The sequence below is a fragment of the Peromyscus eremicus genome, chromosome 16_21 (assembly GCF_949786415.1).
Source record: "Peromyscus eremicus chromosome 16_21, PerEre_H2_v1, whole genome shotgun sequence".
In the NCBI taxonomy this organism is placed as follows: domain Eukaryota; kingdom Metazoa; phylum Chordata; class Mammalia; order Rodentia; family Cricetidae; genus Peromyscus; species Peromyscus eremicus.
Window position 1 is genome coordinate 56,135,770 of NC_081432.1, and position 24,832 is coordinate 56,160,601.

The following is a 24,832-nucleotide window of genomic DNA, read 5'->3' on the forward strand; positions in this document are numbered from 1 at the left end:
CTCTATGAAATCATGAGCCAAATGCTGTCACGTCTAAGCAGCCTTGGTCATGGTGCTAATCACAACAGGAGAAAAGTTAACTAAGATAAACAAAAACCAATAGAGACCGACACAGTACCAATACAATTCTTTTTTATTAGTAGTTTTTCTTTTTGAGGGAAAAGCATGCTTTCTTTCATTTCCTTTCTTTTAACAGCACCTGTAAAAAAATTAGTATACTATTCTGAGATTCCATATATATATGTGTGTGTATATATAGATGTGTGTATATACACACACATATATACACACACATATATATGGATTTTGGAATGTTAGATTGTCAAAACATCAACTGCATCACATTAATAGTCACTGAAGGCAGGTAGGCTAAACAAGGATAGAATTTTGTAACTAAAAATATTCATAGCAGCAACTTTTGAAAGATGATTTTATTAAAGTCATTGCACTTGGTCATTTTATTGCTACAGCATAAGGCCATTCAACTGTAACACTTCTCAATTCTGATTGTAAAGATTGTCTCATTCTGCTCATACATTTCAAGTTTCAATGCAAGCCTAAAACATTCATCAAAAAACGTACAGCGCACTTGGAACATTTTTCTTGTCTGATCACAGTAAGGAGTGTTAAAAAAAAAAATGTTGTCTGTTAAACGAGGCCATTCTCTCTTTGCATCTTCAGACTTTTCAGTGAAATCCTGCACAGTTCTTTAGAGGTAACAGCTTTTTAATAAGAAATAGGCGTAGTGGTCATAAACACACCAAAATAACATTGAAATTCCATTAGAAACTTAGTAGTATTGTGTTTCAAAGAACAGCAAAACTGAACTATACATCCACTAGTAATTTGGCAATGACAGATTCAATGCTGTCTTTTATACTAATATGTGGGGAGAAGTTACATCAAAATAGAAGTTACTATTACTATCATTTTGTGACATTAGGAATAAGTAAAAGTTCCCATATCAAGGGCAAATACTGGCAAATTACTACTTTAAAGGAATCATTTTTCCCTTTAAATAAGTTCAAGCTTGCTTGTTTTTTCTGAATTTTGTTAAAGGCAGAAGAACAGACATACAGAAGGAAAAAAAAAAAGCCAGTATGACTTCTCCATTCTGACTGAGAAGGCAAAAGCATGTACTGCAGCACCCACTGCCGTTCTGACTGAAAGAATTAGTGCAAAATACCCACCACCACCGTCAAAGAAGAGTGTTTCCTTTCTTGTGGACATAGGGTCCTTATGCAGCACAGGCTGGTCTCAAACTCATGATTTTCCTTCCTTAGTCTCCAAGCTACAGGCATATTGTCACCATGCATGACTCCAATAAACCTTTTTAATAGTTTACAAGTATTAAAATATATGTATTGCCAGGGCCAAGATCAATGATACATAATAGTTCAGAAAGGAACCAAATTGCACATGAATATACATTGAATATACAATAAGTGTTGTGCTTCTATTTTCCTTAATCATGTTTACATCACATGAATTCAGTTTTCTGTTATGTGTTTTTCTATTAGAATTATTTTCCCATTTTTTTTTTACATTTTAATTGGCATCTATGAGCTATATATTTGTCCAGAAAGCATACATTAGTCACTCGCCTACTGTCGAATATTTATGTTACTTTTCTATTAAAATAACCTTCAATAACACACCTTGAACTGTTGGAGCCTTTCCCACCCAGCAGTGTGGGTGGAGATTAATCTCCATTGGGGAAGGTGAAGGATGATTTCTAGGATGGAATAGTTTACTTTCATCTGAAGACTGTCATTAAGAGCTAACTTATTAACAAGAAGTAATTCATTTAACTAATCACTTAAAGATAAAATGGAACAATTTTGTTCATCCATCACCTCTCATGAGATGAGCTTAGACTTGAAATGGTTAAAATGGATAGACACAGGGGCATGTCTGGCATCTTAGCACTTGGGAGGCAGAAGCAGGGGAATCAGAAGTTTAAGATATCTTTGCTACATAACAAGGTCAAGTCCAGCCCGGGATACATAAGACCCTTTGTCAAACATTCAAAAAAGCTAAAATGCACACTTGATATACAATTAATGCTGTCCCCAGAAGTTAATCAAGTGTAACTTTGTGTTGGCAATTCTATTATTTTCTACTTCAGTTCTCTTTTATTTGAAGCAACACAAGAAGTCTTATTCTAAAAGATTTTTCTATTTTAAGATTAAAATGTAAAGAAAAAGTATTGGGTTTTTTTTTTTTTTTAAAGAAGCATGATACCTTCAATCTGACATTCATTTACTAAAGTAAACCTTAAAATCTAACTTTTGATTTTTAACAAATAAAAACATTTCCCATTTTAAAATTAACCTCTTTATTTTTAGACATGTTGCCCTACAGATACAACATTTTTAAATATTTGCCTGGTCTGAAGCATACCACCCTGAATGTGGTTGATCTGATCCAAGATATTCAATTGTTGATTTGTGATGCTGAAGAATGGCTAAGCATCCATCCTGAAATGATCTTCAATATGGCCAATTATATTTGATTTACATAACCTATAACATTACCATTTGTGAAATACTAACACTCTTTTAACATTTTACATAAGTAACAGTCCAAAATATCTCTAGGAGTTAGTTTGTTCTATTAGATAAATTATGTCTATAAAACCTGAGTGTTTTCACAATAGCTTTCCCAATATGGACCCTCATTCTGAAATTTTGAAAAGATCTGGGTTTAGAGGCTTTGTTTCCTAAGATTATCATTAGTGAAAATTATATGAAATAAGTAATATTCAGGACTGTAGAATGAGCGTAAGAATACAGCAATGAGGCTGGTGTTTACATATTTTACATGTGTTTAGGCACAAATTTAGCATGACATTTTTCGAGTCCTTAGGCCACATGAATTGAGAACAAGGCTCCTATTTTTCCAAAGCTTAATCCAGTATATTTTAACTAACTTCCTTTAATGAATCCTATAGTATGAGCATTATAGAACACTCTAGAAGTTTAATTTATTTTTATTATTTCATTAATGATTAATTCTGCATGGGTGAGGAACCTGGTAACTAGGAACTCCCACTTTATCACCAAATATACAAACAGCACTGCAGACAAACAGGCACAACAGTGTAAGAAGCTAAAAGTGTGTGTGTGTGTGTGTGTGTGTGTGTGTGTTATGCAGAGTATGTATACAAGTTTATGTCCATATGTATCACAGGAAAGCAGTGGCTCTAGTTACTATAAAGCTAACCCGTCCATCTCAAAAAGTTTATCTTACAGCTTATTTGTAAAGATAATACGATATTTATAGTATAGAACTCTTTAAAAATAATACAAGTCTCAATAAAAAAAACTATTGTGAACTTTCATTCCTTTTTATACAGATTCAGTAGTATTTTCAAGCAAACAACAGAAATGTTTGCTCTCCCAGCACAGTAAGAAATAAGGCCTCTTTTTTTTCCATATTGGCAAAACAAAATATATATATATATATATATATAAAAAGTGTCACCCCCTAACTTTTCAATAGATATTAGTTCATGTCCTCTCATTTCTTCATCACAACACCACATCTGTTGTCTTAACAAGTCAGCTCAGTTCACAGTGTTGCTCCTAAATCCCTGGAGCATTAAGAACACTGGGTCCACACCACCTCAAGAAGACAGAACAGCTTTCTTCAGCTTTGCGATTTCCACCTAAATACAAAACATAAATGTACAACATAAAATACCTTTAGTAAGGTTTAAGTTATACATCTATACCACATGACCATACTTTCCAGCCTCTGAATTCTGATTTCAACATCAAAATCTAATTTCCCAGAGTGCAAAAAAATAATATAGTTGAATAAGAGCGTCAGTAGAAAACATAGCAATGCGAGTTCCTAAACAGCAAGAAATAAGAAAAAAGTAATGTATTTCTTTTAGCCAGAACAACAATGTTAAGTGACACAAGCATCTGAAGTAAGCACTGGAAGAAAAACAGACACACACATACACCCTTTACACAGGAACACATGCAAGGAAAAATCTCTCGAAAGGAAAAGGAAAAAGAAAGTGGAGAGAAAGCAGGACCACTGAACCTAGAAAACCTTTAAGAGGTGGGAATGGTAACATTGTGACATGCTACAGAAGCTGAAGAAGAGACCCAGATCTGCCATCAGCAGGCATAACCTAAAATACACGGGTTTGAGGCTGGATGTAGTGACCCATGTTTGTAGTCCCAGTACTCAGGAGGCTGGGGCAGGAATGCTGCAGTGGGTTTAGGGCCAGCCTGTCTCAAGAAATCAAACAGAAAAAAAGACTGATTTCAAGGTAAAGAATCCGAGATGGGAAACGTAGGACATTTTTAGGGGGCAGAGTGAGAGCTATGTCTGTCTTGTGGCAAATGAACCCAATAAAAAAAATGAAAACTACAGCAGATCAAGGGGGCAGCTGGATGATGGAGAAAGGCTTTGTCTTTAAAGATAGGGGTGCAGGAGGAGTGAATATTTTCCTACAGAGAACAAAGACGCCAAAGGAGACCTGTCAGATATCAATGGAGTTGTGGTAACCAACAATGTACACTGATCACGGAGAGCTCTGCAGGATACAGATTCCCACAGGGCGCAGAAGGAAGAGCATGACTCTAGCTACGTCCCATCATTCTAAACCCTGTTTCACCTCTGCAGTAGGATCAAAAATCCTCACAGCCCCGTGCAGTTTCCAGCAGTATCTAAGCCTACTGGATACGTAGCTGAGGGGTAGCCCTTGTAAGTCAGGAAGTTTCGAAAACATACTTTCTGATTCTCTGAGAAGACAATGAAGGTTGGTAACGAAGCAAGGTAGAAGAGGGGGACAGTGGCAATGACGAAGGAAGAGAAGGCTCCAAAAAGGCAGAACACGGAGAAAAGTTAAGATGAAGAAACTATGTGTAACTTCCAGCTATCCCTAGAAAAAAGATAATGTAACCTCTTCAGGGACAAGTGGAAGTGAGCACCACGACCTGCTTGCCCCTCAAGGCAAGAAGAGAGAGGGAGGTGGGAGGGGAGGAGAAGGGAAACGGGAGGGAGGGAGGGAGGGAGGAGAAACACAAAGCTCAAGGAATTGGAGACCAAGGAAAACAACAGCACTAATTTACTCAGACCCAGTAGATACCAGGTGCTCCACAAGGACAATTACTGTGCTGGGACTACAACTCAGGCCCCAAACCTTTCCTCGGCAAGCACAAGGCCCCAACGTGTGATTCTGAAAACAGCAAGAAAAAAAATCTTTCTAGCTGCAAGAGTAAAACAATGTTATAGAGTCAACAAGAAATTTAGGGTTAAGAAATTGCTACTAAGGGATGGTGCAGTGTTCAATTGGGGTAGGAGAGCATAATTTGTAGCAGGGCCAACCACGCAGTGCTGAGAGGGAAAAGCAAAAGCTCCCATTTTCTAAAACTGGAAATGCATTACCTCTAGATTATTCCGCATGGCCTTCTCTTCTTCTAATTCTTTGCGTAGCTTTTCCAGTTCTTCCCTAAAGGCAAAGTTTACTGTTCAGTTTTACAGTTAAACAGTCTATTTCACTGATGTTAACTGGAGCTTTAACTTACTTACACACACACACACACACAGCACCCCAACAAAAAAGTTCCTAGGAAGAATGTCCATGTTCATTTAGAAAATTTTCAAATTCTTTAGTTTGAATTGTTCAATGCAAGATTAAAAACAAACAAACAAAAACAGCACTTTCTGCTCTTTCAGAGGATCTGAGTTTAGTTCTAGCACTGACATGAGGTGGCTTACAACCACTCCTAACTTCAGTTCCAGCAGAATCTGATATCCTCCTCTGGACTTTGTAGGAATACACTAATATGCACATAACCACAAACAGAAACACACATAATAATAAAAATAAATGTCTTTGGTATTATTTTTTCCTCCCCATATAAATAACACTGAAGACCATTCAAAGAAGTCATTAAAAACTTACTATTGCAAGCCGGGCGGTGGTGGCGCATGCCTTTAATCCCAGCACTCGGGAGGCAGAGGCAGATGAATCTTTGTGAGTTCGAGGCCAGCCTGGTCTACAGAGCGAGATCCAGGAAAAGGCGCAAAGCTACACAGAGAAACCCTGTCTCAAAAAAAAAAAAAAAACAAAAAACAAAAAACAAAAAAAACAAAACAAAACAAAAAAAAAAAAACAACTTACTATTGCAAAGGTTTCTGGGAGTATGGGGGTGGAGTGGGACATTAAAAAGAGCTAAAATGGGGGGTTGGAGCTTGAGAAATAGCTTAGTGGTTAAGAGTACTTACTGCATTTACAGAAGACTTGGGTTTGGTTTCCAGCACCCAGGTGGCAAAACCCAGAGGCCTCAAACCAGCCCAATGACTCACTGCAATGAACACTTGCAAGTAAAGATGTATGGACTAATGGCACACTGTGTGACTCACTGTGTCACACTACAGCTTCCATGATGAGATTTTGCTTTTCTTTTCTTTTAAATTTTATTTTGTTTTATCTTGGGGGGATTGCAAGGATAGAGGGCAGATATGAAGGGATAGGGAGATGAGTGGGGTTGAGATGTATAATGTGAAATCCACAAAGAATCAATAAAAAGTTAAATAGTTAAAAAAAAAAAAGAAAAAAAACTCACCAAAAGAGTGACAAATGTATCTAAGATAAAGAAAGTAAGCCAGGCAGTGGTAGTAGCAGAGGCAGGTAGGTGAGCCTCTGAGTTTGAGGCCAGCCTGGTCTACAGAGCAAGTTCTAGGGCAGCCAAGGCTACATAGAAAGATCTGTCTTAAAAAACCCCAAAACAAATAAACAAACAAATGAATTAATAAATAAATAAATTCTAAAACAGCTAGGGACAAATAGTGAAATAACACATGGCTTTTAAAAGCAGTTCTCCATAATCACCTATCACACATTTTACAGGCTGGACACTCCAGAACTCAAAACAAATGCCAAAATGACTATCACTAGGTTAATTACAAGGCAAATTACAATTTATCTGGTAAGATAATGGACTTCAAGTTCCTCTCTATTGTTTTCAATTTAATATTACATTAAATTCCCCAAACCAAAATATTCCAGCCAATAATCTGTATTCTTTAACTCACGCTGTCACTTTTTCAATTCTAATCTATACATAATCATTTTTTGTTTTGTTTTTAGTTTTTTGTTTTTTTTGTTTTTTTTTTGAGACAGGGTTTCTCTGTGTAATTTTGGTGCCTGTCCTGGATCTCACTCTGTAGACCAGGCTGGCCTCGAACTCACAGAGATTCCCCTGGCTCTGCCTCTTGAGTGCTAGGATTAAAGACATGCGCCACCACTACCCGGCCTACACCATCATTCTTTAAGTATATATTTTGGACCATGTCTACACGGTAATTCTGTAAGTGTTTATTTTGTATTGTGTTTTTTTTTTTTTCCCAGAAACTTTTAAAATATATCCAAGCTGTTCAATTTTACTTTTATTTTTCTTACTTCCTTTCTTTTTGGAAGCAGTGTAAGTAGTTTACTTAGAAGTAGGAATTCATCCAGAGGTCATGGAGTAAGCTGACTCAAATTAGATGAAGGGTGGTACCTGAATTTTTTCACTTTAAACTGTTATTTGATATTTAAATATTTGGTGTTTTATTCGTTAGTTGTTCTGGGGTCACAGAAAATAAGAAAGGGGAATTCACATACTAATAATATCACTAGGTTAGTATTGCAAATTTCTAAATTGACATGTATAGTATTTTTTTGCCTTTCAACATTTCCTAGATAAATTCTCCTAAAGAGCAACATAGATAAATGGCTTACAAATGTCTACAAAAGGGGCTGGAGAGGTGGCTCAGGTATTAAGAGCACTGGCTGCTCTTCTAGAGGGCTAAGTTCAGTTCTCAGCACCCACATAGTGGCTCACAACTGTTTGTAGCTCCTGTCCCAGAGGATCCAATACTCTCTTTTGGCCTCCACAGATACCAGGCACACACATGATACACAGACATACATGCAAACAAAACATCCATAAAAGAAAAATAAACAGAATAAAATTTCAAAATCTACTGAAAAAAAAAATCTTATAGAAGACATAAAAACCTGGGCCTGGCAGTTTAATCTCCAACCATGGGAGATAATGGCAAGATCATAAGTTCAAGGTCATCCTTTACTATGTAATAAATTTGAGGATAACATGGGTGGGTGTCCTTGTCACCAAAAAAAGCAAGGGTTTGTCTTTCTCAGGTAACATTCCAGCTCACTGAGGAAGCAGCTCAGGAGCTACTGGCAGTTGATGCTGCTAAGAGAAGCATCCGCTTTCTTCAGGGTTTTAGCCTGATAGCTTGCCTGTGCTCCAGTGGATAACCCCTTCACCTGTGCACCAACTGGACTCAGCGGGTTATTAAAAACAAGTCAATAAGAGGGCAGGTAGTCGAGACAAAAACATGAAGGATAATGACTTACAAAGTAGTACTGAGAGGTAGACATGATCCAAGTACACACACACACACACACACACACACACACACACACACACCCCAACACCATACAAAATAAAGAAGTGGGTGTTCAATTCCCAGATCCCACACGGTAGCGCACAGCCATCTATAATTACAGATGTTGCATGCTCACATTCTCTCATTCTACCTTCCTTTCTTCCTCTCCCCGTGGCAGTATGAATGTATTTGGATCCCACAAGCTCACAGGGAGTGGCACTATTAGGAGGTGTGGCCTTGTTGGAGGAAGTGTGGTCTTGTTGGAAGAGGCTGGATGACACATGCCTTTAATCCAGACCCTGAGGCTGGAGGGCACACCTTTAATCTGGGACATACCTTCTGCTGGAAGTGTGTCAATGTGGGAATAGGCTTCAAGGTCTTTTTCTCAAGCTTCACTCAGTGTGACTTCCTATTGCCTCTGAGTCAAGATGTAGGACTCTCAGCTTCATCACCACGTCTGCCGCCTACATGCCACCATCCTCCCCACCGTGATGGAATGAACCTCTGAACTGTAAGCAAGCCCCTCAATTAAATGTTTTCTTTATCAGTGTTGCCGTGGTCATGGTGCCTCCACACAGCAATAGAAACCTAACTAAGACACTCCCTCACCCTCCCCACAGAAAGCAGAAGATAACATTATGGAGTCATCTATTGGCCCCAAATATATCTTAAAACATTATTTTCCCCCCTTGGTTTCATGTTCTTTTAATGTTACATACAAGGAGTAACAATGTATGTATATTTCTAATTTGTTCCCATCTTCCATTTCATGGACTGACTGAAGTTCATTTCATGGAGCCAAATCATTCATCATCACTTACACACTGTACATCTCTCAATTAGTATACCAATATGTATCATTTACTTATTCTCTTGTTGCTCTCTGATTTTAGATTTAACAAAACAAAACAACAACAACAAAAAAATCCCTGCTGTCTACCTTCATTTTTCCAGAGAAATTTGGGATATTGAAAATAATCTTTGGAAAAATTTCTAAAATATGTAATTGTACATAATGAATCAAAACTACTGTACTCATTCTCCTGATAATTTAGGAGAACCTACAGGCAATTTATGTATGCAAGTGCTACTTCATTAAAAATCCTAAACCTGGGCTAGGTGTGGTGGCACACATCTGTAATTCCAGCACTTGGGACAATGAGACAGGAGGATCAATAGTTCAAGGTAATAATAAATTTGAAAGTACAAGGCCAGATGTGGCTAGGTGATACACTGTCTCAAAGGAGTACACTTAGTATCCAATGTATAAAACAACAAAATTTAAAAGTCAGGAGAATTTTATAACTGGTGGGAAGTATTCAACATTTACAGAGGAATGAGTATACAGCTTCTACCTTGTGTAGTGCAGAATTCGTGAATTTTTTTTCTCAAACAGATCAACCAAAGGACTCAAGAAAGACCTGGCATATCAAATGACAAATTCTCAAGAAACACCTGGCATATTAATTGACAAATTCTATAATCACATTATATTCAATAGATAATATATTTCAGTAGTTATCCTAGACCAAGTTTTTGTCCCCATTTGTTATTTTTAATTTTCAATTTACTTTTATTTTGTTAGTTGATATAGAGTCTACACAGCCCTGGGCTAACTTGGAACTCACTGTGTCGACTAAGCTGGCCTTGAACTCTAAATTTGCCTCCAGAGTGTTGGGATTAAAGGCATTCATCACCATATCAGACCCTACTTTACATTGTTAATACCACTTTTCATACAGAATGCAAATTAAGAGAGAAATTGTTAAATATGACTCAGAGTCTAAGCATGAATTTTATCCTATTCTAAGAAATCCTTTGGGGAAGGTAGGTATACAGATGAGATGGGATAAGCAGGCTCATCCTCTGTTTAATTAGATTAGTTGATCTTTTCATCTGATTTATCCATGGAACTTGCAAGATTATGGTTAAAATATCAATAGATCCAAAGATCTGTAAACCAATCAAAGAAACAAGGTTGAGTTTTGGCTCTGCCATTGAAGAACTGTGCAATTATTACGTAAATAGCTTTATTTCTACATCCTGATTTCCTCATTAAAAGGGGAGGGGTCTACAACAGGTTATCTTTTGAACTTCTTGTAGATCTAAAACTTTTGATGAGGCATGTCTTACTATATGCCATATCAAAAACTTTCCGGGTTGTGGACATAGGTCAATCGTAGTAGAGTGCATTAGCACAACACTCTGGACTCGATCCATAACACTGCATGAACAACAACAGGTACTTCAGAGTTACAGGAGGGCTTTAGAGATCTCTTGTGGGTTGGGACCCACTCATTTTGTAACTATCTAATGTAAGCCTAGCAGAAACAGGGGTCAAAGTCTTCTGAGAGGTAAGTATGAGGATCTGGATCCTACCCAAAATGCCAATGCAGTTTTCTCAGGATTTTCAAGACTAATACCTGTGTCTGGCCAGCTCCTGCTTAAGCACACAGGTACATACTGACCTTCTAGAACTGAGCCACTGGAACAAGTTCTCCCAGGAAGCTTTTGCTGAAAGTGCTATAATAGAAATGTCTTTGAAACACATGTACTTGTACACTTAGGAGACTAGACTTTCAACTGACAACGCCTAAAAGAAGTCTTTGTATATGTTATGGGGGTGCTTAGGAGAAAGTAAGTCACTTACCCATGATCCTTTTTCAATGCATCTACAATACACAGTAATTCAATAATCTGGGCTTTAAGTTCTTCCAGGGAACTTTTTTTCCCATCATCTGCTTCTGCTTTAGCTTTGAGTTCTAATGAAGTTAGGAAAGCAGATGTATTTACTTTAGAAGCACTTGAAGGTGTTGAAAGAGATGGCTGCAAAACAGAAAATTTTTCTCATTATGCTTATGTTTATATTTAATATTATATTTAAATTTAGAAGATTATGTTTTGTTCTGGTTTTCATTTTTAACACAGATCCACATGTAGTCCAGGCTGGCTTATAACTCCAGATCCTCATATATTAAACTTCCAATCCTCCTGCCCCCCACCTTCCAAGAATTGAGATTACAGTTTATACAGTACTAGGGATTAAACCCAGGGCTTTGTGCATGCTAGGCAAGCACTCTAAACTACATTCACAGATCACAATATTTTACAAGAATACAAACAATTAATGTAGTATATATTAAGCATTCCTAATCTGAAAATCCCTAACCTTAAAAGTTCTATACCAGGGCCTGGTGGTGGTGACACACGCCTTTAATCCCAGCACTCGGGAGGCAGAGCCAGGAGCATCTCTGTGAGTTTGAGGCCAGCCTGGTCTACAGAGCAAGATCCAGGACAGGCACCAAAACTACACAGAGAAACCCTGTCTCGAAAAACAAAAACAAAAAAATTCTACACCAGACTTCGTTTGAAACTGCAGGCATGCTTAAATGTGGGCAAGGAATGATACGCAAAACAAATGAATTTTATGTTTAATCTTGAATCCCAGCCCTAAAATATATATAGTCACATATTTGAAATTTTTCCAAAATACTGACTTCAAACATTTTAGAAAAAGGATATTCAACTATGCTTCAAGATAAATGGGACCCACTGCACTGGATGTGGGACTGCTTATAGCCTGAACTATAAGTTCCAACCAGAATTTCTGATTAGTGCATCACTCAAAACTCATTAGACAAGCTTCTTGTAGTAAATGGTAATTAAGACAGAGACCCACAACTGGACAATGTGCAGAGAACAAGAGACTGTGGAGTACTCAGTCCTAAATGGGATGTCTGAGTCACACTCCTTGCCTTAGTTCAGGACTCTAAGTAGAGTAAGAGGTACAAAGATGATAAGAGCCAGGGGTGGTGGATGACTTCAAAGGACACGAAGGGCAGATGCACATATGAGCTCAGAGACTGGAGACCATGCACAGGACCTGCACAAGCTCCAGCCAGACAAACTCCCAGCTCAGAGAGGGAAGTGGACATATAGTCCCACCCCTGGCAAAGAAGTTGACTGCAATTCATAGATGCTAGGAGAAGAGAAAATCCGTTTTCTTCAATGAAGCGAAGCTAAGTGTATACTGACCACACCCCAGTGCAGGGCCCATGCTCAGGCATAGCTGGCCAACACAAACTGGACTCCTTATTTTCTTGTAGGTTGGGTTTCGTTAAGATAGAAAAAAATGTGAATTTGGTGGGAAAGGAGGTGGATGTGGGTGTGTCTGGGAAGAGTTGGAGGAGGGACAAAAATATGATCAAAATATACTGTATGAAATTCTCAAAGAATAAAAACATAAAAAAAATAGTAAAACTCTGAAATTCCAAAAGCAATTTGGGATTCATTGCTGGGGGATTCAATAGAGAATCATCTGCAATCACTAGTGGTTTGATTTGTCTAAAGGTAGGAGACACCCACTGGCTTATCTAGTGGACAATCTGCCTAGTGGGGCATTGACAAGAAAAACTCTATTAACACTAAGGTACTGTTTCAATCTTCATTGTCATAAATATCCAAAGCCTCATTTAAAAGTAATTATGAAAAATTTAGTTAAGTCCATAAACTACTTGAGGATTTCACTAAAATCAGTCCTTTTAGAAATGTTTCAAGAGACTGTTGACAATACAGAGAATCAGATTAAATCTATTTGATAATTCAAGAAGTGTTCAAATATTCTGGAATGAAAATGAGTAATAACTAACCTTGAATTAATAAAAATGATTAACTTTAGAAAAGAAACATCACCATGTAATAGACAGGTCCATCTACTCTGTCAATAATTCCAGTATATACGGAATACTTAAGAGAGTGTCAAGAAGCAAACTAAAGAATGAGTGAACAAATCATGATTTCCAACCTGTTAACCCTCATAAATAATTAGGCTGAAATTTTTTGGGAGTTGAGCAGGGTCATACATGCCTATGGAGGTGGAGGCAGAAGGATCAACACAAGTTTGAAGGAGCCTGGTAAACATATGAAGGTACAGACCAGTCAGGGCCACTTAGAGACCCTACCTCAAAACAAACAAAACAGGTCCCACCCCCCAAATCATTTTATGTGACCTAACTCCAGAGTGTATGTTTAATAAGAAAATGAAACAATGTACAGATCTATGCCTTAGAAATATGAAACGTATAACACATTCTTTAAAATAACGTAAGTGCTTCTATTATTAAAAGAGCTGATGTGACTTCAGTGAGAATTACTTTACTTCTTGACAAAAGAGAGAAAATAATCTTTCTAAAAGGACGCCTTAAATTTCTTGATTGATGGCTACAACACATCTTAAAAATCAAATGACTCTTAGGCCACAATGGGTCTACCTTTGAAGAGTAGCTCGTATCCTTTTTAAGCTCCAACAGCTTTAGGTTGCCACTATCTTCTTCTTTTGGTACCTTCAAGGTTTTTTCTGGGCTTTGAGTTGGCTACATGTTTAGCATTAAAAAAAAATTAAAACAGAGATTTCATAAAAGGGAAATTCAATAAGCATGTGTACAATAAAGCCAACACTCCTACCACCTAGTTACTGCTGTTCCCACGCTCATGGCTGGGGATCATAAGTCACAGAACTTCAGACTGAATAGCACTTTTGCATATCTGAAGGGCAAAACCAGCTTTACTTATAGAAACAAAAGCTTTTTCCACTGAGGTAATTTTAAAGCTACATTGTGCTGATGAACTAATACAGTAACACTGAAGTAGATTTGCATTCCAAACAACAAACAGAAACATGGAAAGGAGTTACTCAGCTATGAGAACAAATACTGTCCCTCCGTCCCTGAAGTCTGGATCTGCTGCTCAGTTCTCATCACTGACCCTGCGGTGCTAACTAAACAAAGTCCCTGCGTCTGTGACTGTGGTCTCAAGACAACTCCATTTTCTGATTCTGAAACCTTTCATACAAGACCTTATTGAACTGAACATCTCTCTTTTCCTGTATTTTCTTTTATAAAGAATCATAAAGCTTTCTTCCAGAGTTTTAAAATGAGGTGTGGTTATAAATCCACTCATTTTCATCTTAAAGGGGACTTAGCACTTTCTTAATCTTCTGGTTTCCTAAAGTAAGAGAAACTCACAGAATGTCCACCATTGAAGCGGCCAGGCAATCTTCTTCCAGGCATCTTGGGTCTATTTGCAGTGAGATGCAACAAGTTCTCTGAGGAAGCTATGTCATCAAAATTTACAATATCTAGAGAATAAAAACAAGTATTACCAACTAAGAGAGTTGTTCCTTCTAAAAGGCAAAAAAAAAAAAAAAAAAAAAAAAAGTATTTTTGGTTTCTTACACTATGAATTAAAAGTCACCACTAAGTTGAAAGCTCACAAATTGATCAGTGCTTTATATATGCATTTGGAAAACAATACCCATGCTCTTAAAAAAAAAAAATCAATTTTTCTACCATATATAGTAAGACCTTTTTAGCCATGTAAGACCTCTTTCCAACAGTCATACTCAACAAAATGTTCTTATAGGAAGAATTCTGTACCATGTAGAATAAAAAGTTGTCATTTGAGGTTCTTACATTTTTAAAAATCTATTTAAATTCTCAATTAATTACAACTTAGAGAAATTTTACATGTACAGTATTTTAAACTTCACACTGTGAACTAATAACAAATTTGAAGGACTAAACGGTACCTGATACCCTGTTGCTTTCTATTTATTCTCAATGTAAAGTGAAATTATGATTTAATTACGTGAACATATACAAATGTCAAAGCTTAGACATAAGAATCATAAGCTAGTTTAAATCTTAGGCAAATAAGGTACCAAGTGTAAATGCTACATAGACCACTAATTTGTTTCTCTGCTATCAATCAAAGGCTAGTTGATCCTTGACCAAATAATTTGTGTTCAAGGGCATATAAGACATATATGATAACTCATACCCTTTGAACAATGGTATATACTGCCTGGAGTTTTCTAGAGTAGCCAGAAAACCTCAAACAAGTTATTACTCTGAAGCTCAGATGTCTACAATATGGCACCAAATCTTTTGTAAATTCCTGATACTGTCCTGATCAGTCTAATTTCCTGTAGTTAAGATAAGAAACTAGGAATACTAACCACAGCCAAAATATCCCAATCTTCCACGAGATCCATCTTTCTCATTACCATATGTCTGACAGTTATAAAACTTATCAGACACTTACATATCCAAATTCAATGATTTGTTGTTTCTTTATAAAAGACCTAAACACACTCCTCATTGCCAATCTCAAAAGTTTTCATCAAACTTTATACTCAATCTACAGAATTTTCATTTAACAGATGTAGAATACAAGGTAAAAAGAGTTATCACTTTGGAAATGCACAATGCATAACTCAAACTAATGTTTGATTATTAAGTTTTTTATAGATTACTTTGTGTGTTCTACCTGGACAAATACATCAAAACAGATGCTATAATAAAAAAAAATTAGTTTAATTTTCTGGTCTTTTGATAATTTTAATTATAAAATATAGCAAACCATAGGAAGAAATGGGCAACATTAGTGGAAAATGAATTACATAATCTAAAAGGTTTGGTTTAAATGTTAAGTATATCTCATTCTGTTCATAAATATATTAAAAAATTTGTATAAAAATATGTTAAACTGATAAATGTCCATTAGTGACCTATGGGAAAACTCTATCATTATGACCAAAGCAATAATTTTCAAATGCATATTTAAATAACTTGCAGAAAAAAAAGAGAAACAAAACAGAAAAAAAATGGAAGAAATTAAAGAAAAATGAAACAGAAAGGGTAGATTTTTTTTTAAATGTAGGTTTACAAAGTATAGCACACTCATATAAAATGCCTTCATACATCCAATTTAAGGTTACAAAACCAAGACAACTTTACCATTCTAAAACTCTCTCAGGTTCTCCATTTAAGACATCAAATAAAAGAAAATAGTGCACATTTTAGATTTATGATACACCTAACCCTTTATAAGTGATCTAAGGTTAATTAACAATGGATTTACACTGTAAGAATGGTATAAAAGCATCAACTCTAACAATCACATCTGTCACTCTGACAGTCACTTAACACTTCTGTATGTCCTAAGGAGACATGGACAGGTTTTTAAGAGTCAAGTGATATATCAATTGTGGGAGAAAATATGATTCGTATGGTTGCCAACTTTTTGGAGCTATATTATCAAAAGAATATTTTAAATTATAATCAAGAAAGGTTTTCAAAAATGAACTTCAATTTATTTTAAAATGGAAAACCAAAAGGGTTAGAATAAATAGACAAACAAACACGTACACTTCTCGCAGAATTACAAAAAAAAAGATTGATGTGCACCACCTACTTATATTGAATATACTACTTTGATTTCTTTTATAAATTGTTATCTTACCAAAATGGAGAAGGGTAGGATAATTTCCTGACACGTAAGAAGGGAGGAAACATGGCAAACAGGCTAGGAAACAAAATCTGGAAAGAAAAGTCAAGGATAGGAATGTCTAGAAAAAAGACTAAACCAAAAAAATTATTTTACAAAGCAGGAAAAAAAGAACAGTTGTAGATGAATAGAAGCATTTCAATGTCTAGCAACCAAGGTTATCTGAACTTACACAAAATGTGTACTTATTTTAGATTTATCCCTTTGTCTTTCAAAATGAAAATTTTCAATTACTATTAATTTCAATATACAATAACACTTTTAAGCCACATTATATTACTCACTGAACAATACCAAGACAGTTTCTAAAAGGACAGTTTATTACTGTAAAAGGCCAAGGGTACAAGTCAATGTTATAATATCTCATAAGATAGTTGTAACCAAAACAACACCATCTTTCAGTCAAGTGTGTGTGTGTGTGTGTGTGTGTGTGTGTGTGTGTGTGTATATATATATATATATATATATATATATATATATAGAGAGAGAGAGAGAGAGAGAGAGAGAAAAGAGAGATACTAAGGCCTTAATGCTAGTTCTCTATGATTTAAGCAAAAGAATAATTACTAGGAATAGGAACACTGTTTTGTTCCTAATTTGGATACAAATCTCACTGTATATGTTTAATACTTAATAGTAGCCTTATTTGAAAAGTTCCATCATAAATTATTCCTGAAATACATGAGTAAATATTACAAAAGCAATTCAAAGAAAAGTAAACCAGCTATAAAGGCAAGAGAAAGAATAATTTATTCAACAATACCATGGATATATAGGTTTTTTATAAGAATTTACTTTTAATTTTAAATGAATTTATCCAAGAAAAAATAATCACAATAGTTACTATGCTTATATCAAAGGACACTTCATTTGAACCTCTCAATGTAATTGCAAAGCTACTGGTAAATTCTTTCTGTTTGGTTTTCTGAGACAGGGTTTCTCTGTGTAGCACTAGTTGTGCTGGAACTCACTCTGTAGACCAGGATGGCCTTGAGCTCAAAGAAATCCACCTGCCTCTGCCTCCCAAGTGCTGGGATTAAAGGCATGAACCACCACTGCCTGGTGTAAATTTCCTACCTACTGTCCTAAAACTAATTTGAAAAGTACTTTTGCTTCTTAAAAAATTGTTATTTTAGAAATGTGACTGTCACTGATAATTAATTGGTAATGGCAATGAAATTTTCCTTAAAACTAATTTTTGATGAAATATTTGAAAAGGAAAAATAAATTAAAGCACGGTTCCTAACAGCTCTACAATCTGTAGCACTACTATATATGAACACACTGGTGAGGAAACTGAAATTACTTCATACCATTAAAAGAAAAAAAGAAAGTAAAAAAAAACGAATATTCTAGGAATAACTTTCTTGTACTTTTTAAAAAAGTATCTGTATTTACATATATACATCAATGTTTATTTGTAGCTCTATAAACAGGAAACTGTTTGTGAAAATGAGATAAGGAAATCATGTCCTTCATAGATCAAAGCAGAAACAGAATGAGATGGATTTAACAATGGAGGGGCTAAAGAAACAAAACATTCCCAGCATCCTCCACATCCAGTGTTCCGGGAGGACAGAGGATAAAGAGGTTCATTTGGTCACAAGTTAAGCAAAAAAATGATCCAAGGAATAAACCTGCATAATGAATAAAAACCATAGTTTTAACACCAAAGTCAATGTGGTTTCTACTATACTATTTTATGTAAAATTATTTAAAACATAATGGACTCAGTAACGTTTCCATGTATATTCTTTTACATTTCCTTTTTTAAAAAAGACATATAGAGGCTGGGGATTTAGCTCAGTGGTAGAGTGCTTGCCTAGCAAGCGCAAGGCCCTGGGTTCGGTCCTCAGCTCTGGGAAAAAAAAAAAAAAAAAGAAGAAAAAAAAGGACATATATTTTATTTTTAATTACATGAATGTGTCTATGGAGGGGCTCTGTGCACATGAAGAAAAAAAGGGCATATATTTTATTTTTAATTACATGAATGTGTCTGTGTGGGGGCTCTGTGCACATGAATACAGGTGCTCAGGGAGGCCAGAAGAGGGTTTCCTATCCCCAGGATCTGGAGTTACAGGAGTTGTGAGCTGTCCAATGTGGGTGCTGAGAACAAGATCAATACTGTTATCTTTTAACCACTGAGCCACCTCTCCAACCCCTATTTTACATTTTCTGAGACTTACAAACTAGGCTCTAGCCAAATGCCAAATCTGAGGTTGTACTCAACCCAAAACACAGGAGAGGTAGAACACTTGTATATTATAAGGACAGATTGAAAGTGCTCAAAAATCAAGCCTTCGAGTGGCAACAGGACTCTATCAGTGGGAAATTTCATAGCTGGCTTCAAGGTACAGGTAGAAGTCAGAGTCAAAACAAATGTGCACTAAAATATTATCAAATTATCTTTAAAAATCTATTTAAAATTATACACACAGACAGTGTATGAAACTGATTTTGTTTGAAATGATGTTTATAAGAGAAGCTATTTGCTGCCAGCCATGACATCTCTATTCTAGAAAAGAACCTGTGTCTAGCATTCTGCTAAGGATGTAACAACTGCTCAGTAAAGAATTTGTACTTAATTCCCAAAATTTATAATTACTGAAGACGGAGCATAAGTGTGGTACACCACCAAATTAAGTAAAAAGAATGAAGGACAGCTGCTTGAAAGTTCACTGCTAATTTTCCTGCCCTGTGACAATCTCAGCACCTCTAAACTATTCTTCACTTATTAAAGAAGAAAAAAAAAACCTTAAACCAAAAACTGTAACTTTTCAAACTCTATTCCATGAGGGCTATTATATGAAGAGTAAACAACCACCACAGATATAAGACAAACATGTGGTTTTACTTTCCAACCAGGAGTATAAAATTGTTAAATGAACTGTTTCTACAAATGTTTTAGGAAAAAAAAAAAAAAAAAAAAAAAAAAAAACAAGAAACCAAAACTGTGTATGGATGTACATCTAGAGAGAAAATAGAAAAAAAGGGGAAAACTTGAAGGCTTGGTGAGATGGCTCAACTTAAGAGCTGTACTGAGGCTAGGCATGGTGGCACATGCCTTTAACCCCCGCATTCTGGAGGCAAAGGCAGGTGGATCTCTGGGAGGTCGAGGCCAACTACGTAACTTGGTCCACATAGCAAGTTACAAGACAGCCAGGGCTACATAGAGAGACCTTATCTCAATCAACAACATAGAGTGCACAATGCTCTTGGAGAGGACCAAAGTTTCGTTTCCAGCAACTACGTGAAGTCGCTCACAAACTACCAGTAACTTCACCTCCATGGGGATCTGATGTGTCTTGCCTCTATAGGAACCTGAATTCACATATGCATGCACACACAGACACACAAACATACATATAATTGAAAATAATAACAAGTTTTTTTAAGAAAGCAAAAGCTTATTTCATCTAAAGTGTTGTAAAACTTCTACTACCTTAAAACCAAATAGAACAGATATTCAAGAGTGATACAAAGCAATATTTAAAAAAAAAAAAAAAACTTCAATTCCCAAAGATAGCTATCAAATTTAAGACTTCTGTGATAAAGATCACAAAAAAATTGGGGTAATTTGAAAGGTAATACCAACAGATGCTTTTATTTAAAGCATTAAATTTGTATAAATAGCTAGATTTTCTTCAACTATTACTTTTGAAAACATATGTCTGATTATATTTTGAGTCAACATAAAAACATGAGTTGTGAAAATGTTATCATTTTACTACTAACATCTATAAAAATAGTGGATATTTTAAATCATTTTCCATTTTTCATTTAGTAGTAAATAAGGGCAATTTTTACAAATAAGACACAAAGATTCTATTTTAGTGAACTTTTCTAAGCTATAATTAGCATCACAATTCCCAAATATTTAGTAATGAATGTAGCACCATCCAGAGAAGGGTGCAAATATGACAAAGAGGTTTACAAAATATTTAAATTAGATGAGACTTTACATTGATAAACTGAAAAGACAGAAGAAAAACAGGATTATATTTTTAAGACTTAAAATTCAACAGAATATTTTATAAAATCATGGCAAGTCTAAGTATAATTACCACTGAAGCTTAAACGTAAATATGTTAGCACTGAAGCCAGAAACGCTTTTATGACACTAAAATTTTCTAAACTACATCAGAGCATTTATCTACATGCAAGGACTTCAGCATTCTTGCACTCGTGATGTGCATATTGATGTGTCTGTACCTGTTTACATATAAAATGGGGGAAACAGCACCTATTTCCTAGGGCTACAATAAAAGTAAAAAGAGAATATACATAAAAAAAAAGTCCTTCGAAAAATGTAGAAACTAAAAAGGAATGCAAAATAATATCCATTACCATAAAGTAATGACTATCTAATGCTCTTAACGGGTAGAAGTTCACCAAGATGTTTGTGATTCCAGCTTTCCACCTTTCAACTATATAAAGAACCAGGAAAAAGTATGTATGTATAACACAAGATGGTAAAAAAAAAGTTCTAAATCTTAAGAAACACTATTTAGCAAAGGTGAAGCCAGCTGATAAATAATAATAAAAATATTTTCTTGTACATAAAAAGTGTCTCCAGATGAAGACAAAGATTTTTGTTTTATAAAATACAAATTATTGCTAGCACTGAAAGTTATGTCATCCTAGTCTTACGTTTTTAAAAAGCATGCATGTAGGTACAGATGGTGGCCAGAAGAGGGCTTCTGTCACCTGGAGTTACAGGCTGTTAGGAGCTGCCACGTGGTTTCAAGGAAAGGAACCCAAGTCCTCTGGAGGAACAGCCAGTACTCATAACCATTGAGCCATCTCTGTGGCCCTTCATTTTCAAACTTTTAAAACCAAAATGTACTCAAGTCTACTTTAGGAGTAATGGTCATTACATTATAAAGACATACTGAAGTACTAAGCATGTCAGTCTTGTTCACTCCTTTCTCAACATTAAGAAATCTCTGCTCAGACACAACTACATTCTGCCCACCTAATATCCTCATTTTTCTACTCTAGCTGCCAAATTTTAAGCCCATTTCAACTAATAGCCATTATTTCTTTCTGCAAGTTGCACATACAAATCTTAAGTTTCTAAAATCCATTCTGACTCCTTTTTAAAGCAGTATCTTGTATATTTTGGCTTACCTGTTTCTTTAGAGTTTCTGACTGAAAAGACATCAAAGTCTACTGACTTTGGCCTAACTGGCAATTGCTCAGGATCTAGCTTTGGTTTTGATACTGGCTCAGTTTCAATCTTGGAAGAAATTGTAGAAACTTCTCCATTAATTCTGAAATGAGAAAAACAAACATGCAAAAATCACTTGAAGGTAAAATAGAACTTTTAAATAGTGACTGAATGGCATTAAAGATTTTGTGTGACACAGTACTAGTTTCCTTCTGTTCTGTAAAGCTATGTATGAACACAGGCTTCTAATCCTAAAACTGGTCACACCAAATTCAGAAATGCAAGAAGAGTTTAAGTGAATTCATTGATTCTGAATATTAGATTAACATTTAAAGAATTAATAGTCTACAAAGAAGTAACTCTATGGAAAACGGACATTTAAACTAGGAAAGGCAATAGAGCCCTTGAGGTTAAGGAAGTAATCGACGTGTAATAAAGCAGGTTAGACTTACTTGGCTGCTGGAGGTGGAGGAGGAACTGGTTTGTCTGGTCGCTTTGGGTACACTGTTCCAGGAGACCGCAATAAATTATTGGCTTTGGTAGGTGGAGTGGGCTTTTTGGGTGGGACTTGAGGAGCAGCTGGTTTAGAAGGTTTCTGTTCCAGCAGTGATTTTTCATCTGATGATTAAAAAAATACTTATTAACAATCAAAACTATTTAGGGTTTTTGTTTTTGTTTTTTTTTTTTTGAGGCAAAAATTATTAACCTTCATGTTCTACGTGAATAAGCATATGTTGTTTGAAGGTTGAACTTTAACGTGTCTAAGAATCTTTTAAAAATTACCCAGTGGAGCCAAAACTCATTAAAAACCTGATTACAGGTCTGGAGAGATGCTCAACCATTAAGAGCACCTACTACTCTTCTAGAGGTCCTGAGTTCAATTCCCAGAAAACACATGGTGGCTCACAACCATCTGTAATGAGATCTGGTGTCCTCTTCTGGCCTGCAGGGACACATGCGGACAAAATACTGTATACAAAAGTAAATAAATCTTTTTTTTAAATGTTTAAAACTTAAAAATAAATAAATAAATAAAAACTTGGTTACAAATACATGTGCTTTTTCTTATGCTTCCAGTAACCTTTGCTTACTATTAGGGGTGGTAACGCTATTTTAATGAAATAGATATTTCTTATTAGATACAAAAATGCTTAAGTAACAGTATTATGAATAATTGTATGCCAGTCATTAAAAACAACTTCACCAGCAAAAAGGCACCAAACACTTATGTTCCTACATATAGCATATTTGCTTCCTTATCTTTTGGGGATTTTTTTTTCCCCCCGAGATAGGGTTTCTCTGTGTAGTTTTGGTGTCTGTCCTGGATCTCGGTCTATAGACCAGGCTGGCCTCAAACTCAGAGAGATCCGCCTGGCTCTGCCTCCCAAGTGCTGGGATTAAAGGCATGTGTCACCACCAGGCATCTCCTTATCTTTTCAAGTACTAAGCACAAATACTTAATATACAACTGTGCTTACACAGTTCAGATCCACACAGTAGTGAGTGTGACAGACACAATGGAAAAATAATAAACTTAGGACCAACACTGAATGACTATTTGTCTTCAAAAATAATGTGTATAAAAGTCTAGTTTTATGAAATTTCATTAGTCAGAAACTAGTGAGTATTAAACTTGAACCAATATCACAAGACACAGCACACCTCCTTCAAAATTACAAATTTCACTTTAAAATAACAAAAATATAAAACATAGGGGCTGAAGAGAAGGCTCAGTAGTTAAGGGCTGCTCTTGCAGAGGACCCAGGTCCAGTTCCTAGAACCTACATAATAACTCACTGTTTGTGCCTCTAATGCCAGGGATCTAATGCCCTCTTCTGGTCTCCTTGGTACCAGGCACGCATACAGTGCACATACACACATTCAGGCAAATACTTGTAAAATCAAGACAAGTAAGTATAACTGCCTCTGCTCTACCATGTATATAAATTACTACTCCCTTACAGTTTATGAAAAAATAGCAATCTGCTAAAGTACTGATCATTATTCAAGACAAAAATCTGTTGTGTTGCTTTGTTTTGTTTTTTTAAGACACGGTCTCTCTAGTAATAGTAGTCCTTGGCTGTCCTGGAACTCACTATGTAGACCAGGCTGCACTTGAGCTCGCAGGGAGCCATTTTCCTGCCTCTGCCTCTGCCTCCCTAGTATTATTATTAGGATTGTAGGCATGTGCCACCATGCCTGGCTAAAAGTCTATTTTTACATGGCCTCAAACTATAGTAATGTATCACATCCTATACCACCAGGAGAAAAAGACAAAACTTCCTGTTTCTCTCCATAATCAAGTAGAGCGAGCCCTTTATAGAGCTGTAACAGCTAGCTAAACTTGAATTTCTAAAAAACACTGAAAAATATTTTATGGAAAATAGCACATAGGGCTCTTTGCTTAGATTAGCCCTCCCTCTAACCCACTCCCATTCTTGGGAGTCTTTCTCCTGTCATAATAAACTGTCCTATCCTATGTCTAACCATGTGTTCTGGCGCAATCCTTTGCCCTGGGACACAGGAGCCTCTGAACTCAGATTGCAGCTCTGAACTAAGCATGTTCCCCCTGACACTCTAGGCTTTCTCACTGTTCCTCTGACCTCCACATAGAACTGAAATGGCATGACTTATTCTCCACCTCCCCTCTTCCTGGCAACTCTCAAGATTCACAGCATACAGGCAAAGTGTGTAATCCCAAAGCAAATACCCAAATTCTCCCTTTGTGCAGAACCCCATACTCGGGTACTCTGGCATAACTGACTTAACATCCTAAAAGACTATGTCTGTGTCTTCAACTCTGCAGGAGCACGAGGTTCTGTCTGACTTTTTTCCTACTGCCTATAATGTGCCTTTAAGATAAGAATCTACAAAACTCAAGACAGATCATAG

At 36.0% G+C, this 24,832-nt stretch overlaps 1 protein-coding gene across 1 annotated transcript in view; it reads right to left on the reverse strand.

Moving 5' to 3' along the window:
* Nucleotides 1–416: 416 nt before the first annotated feature.
* Nucleotides 417–24,832, reverse strand: part of Cd2ap (CD2 associated protein) — a 90,254-nt gene continuing 65,838 nt past the window's right edge. Inside the window, exons 12-18 of the mRNA XM_059281460.1 lie at nt 22,393–22,558; nt 21,901–22,043; nt 14,448–14,560; nt 13,695–13,796; nt 11,075–11,250; nt 5,410–5,473; nt 417–3,670 (exon numbers count right to left, since the gene is read on the reverse strand). Coding sequence (XP_059137443.1) covers nt 3,629–3,670; nt 5,410–5,473; nt 11,075–11,250; nt 13,695–13,796; nt 14,448–14,560; nt 21,901–22,043; nt 22,393–22,558 — 806 coding nt within the window. The 3' untranslated portion in view covers nt 417–3,628. The remainder of the gene's footprint in view (nt 3,671–5,409; nt 5,474–11,074; nt 11,251–13,694; nt 13,797–14,447; nt 14,561–21,900; nt 22,044–22,392; nt 22,559–24,832) is intronic.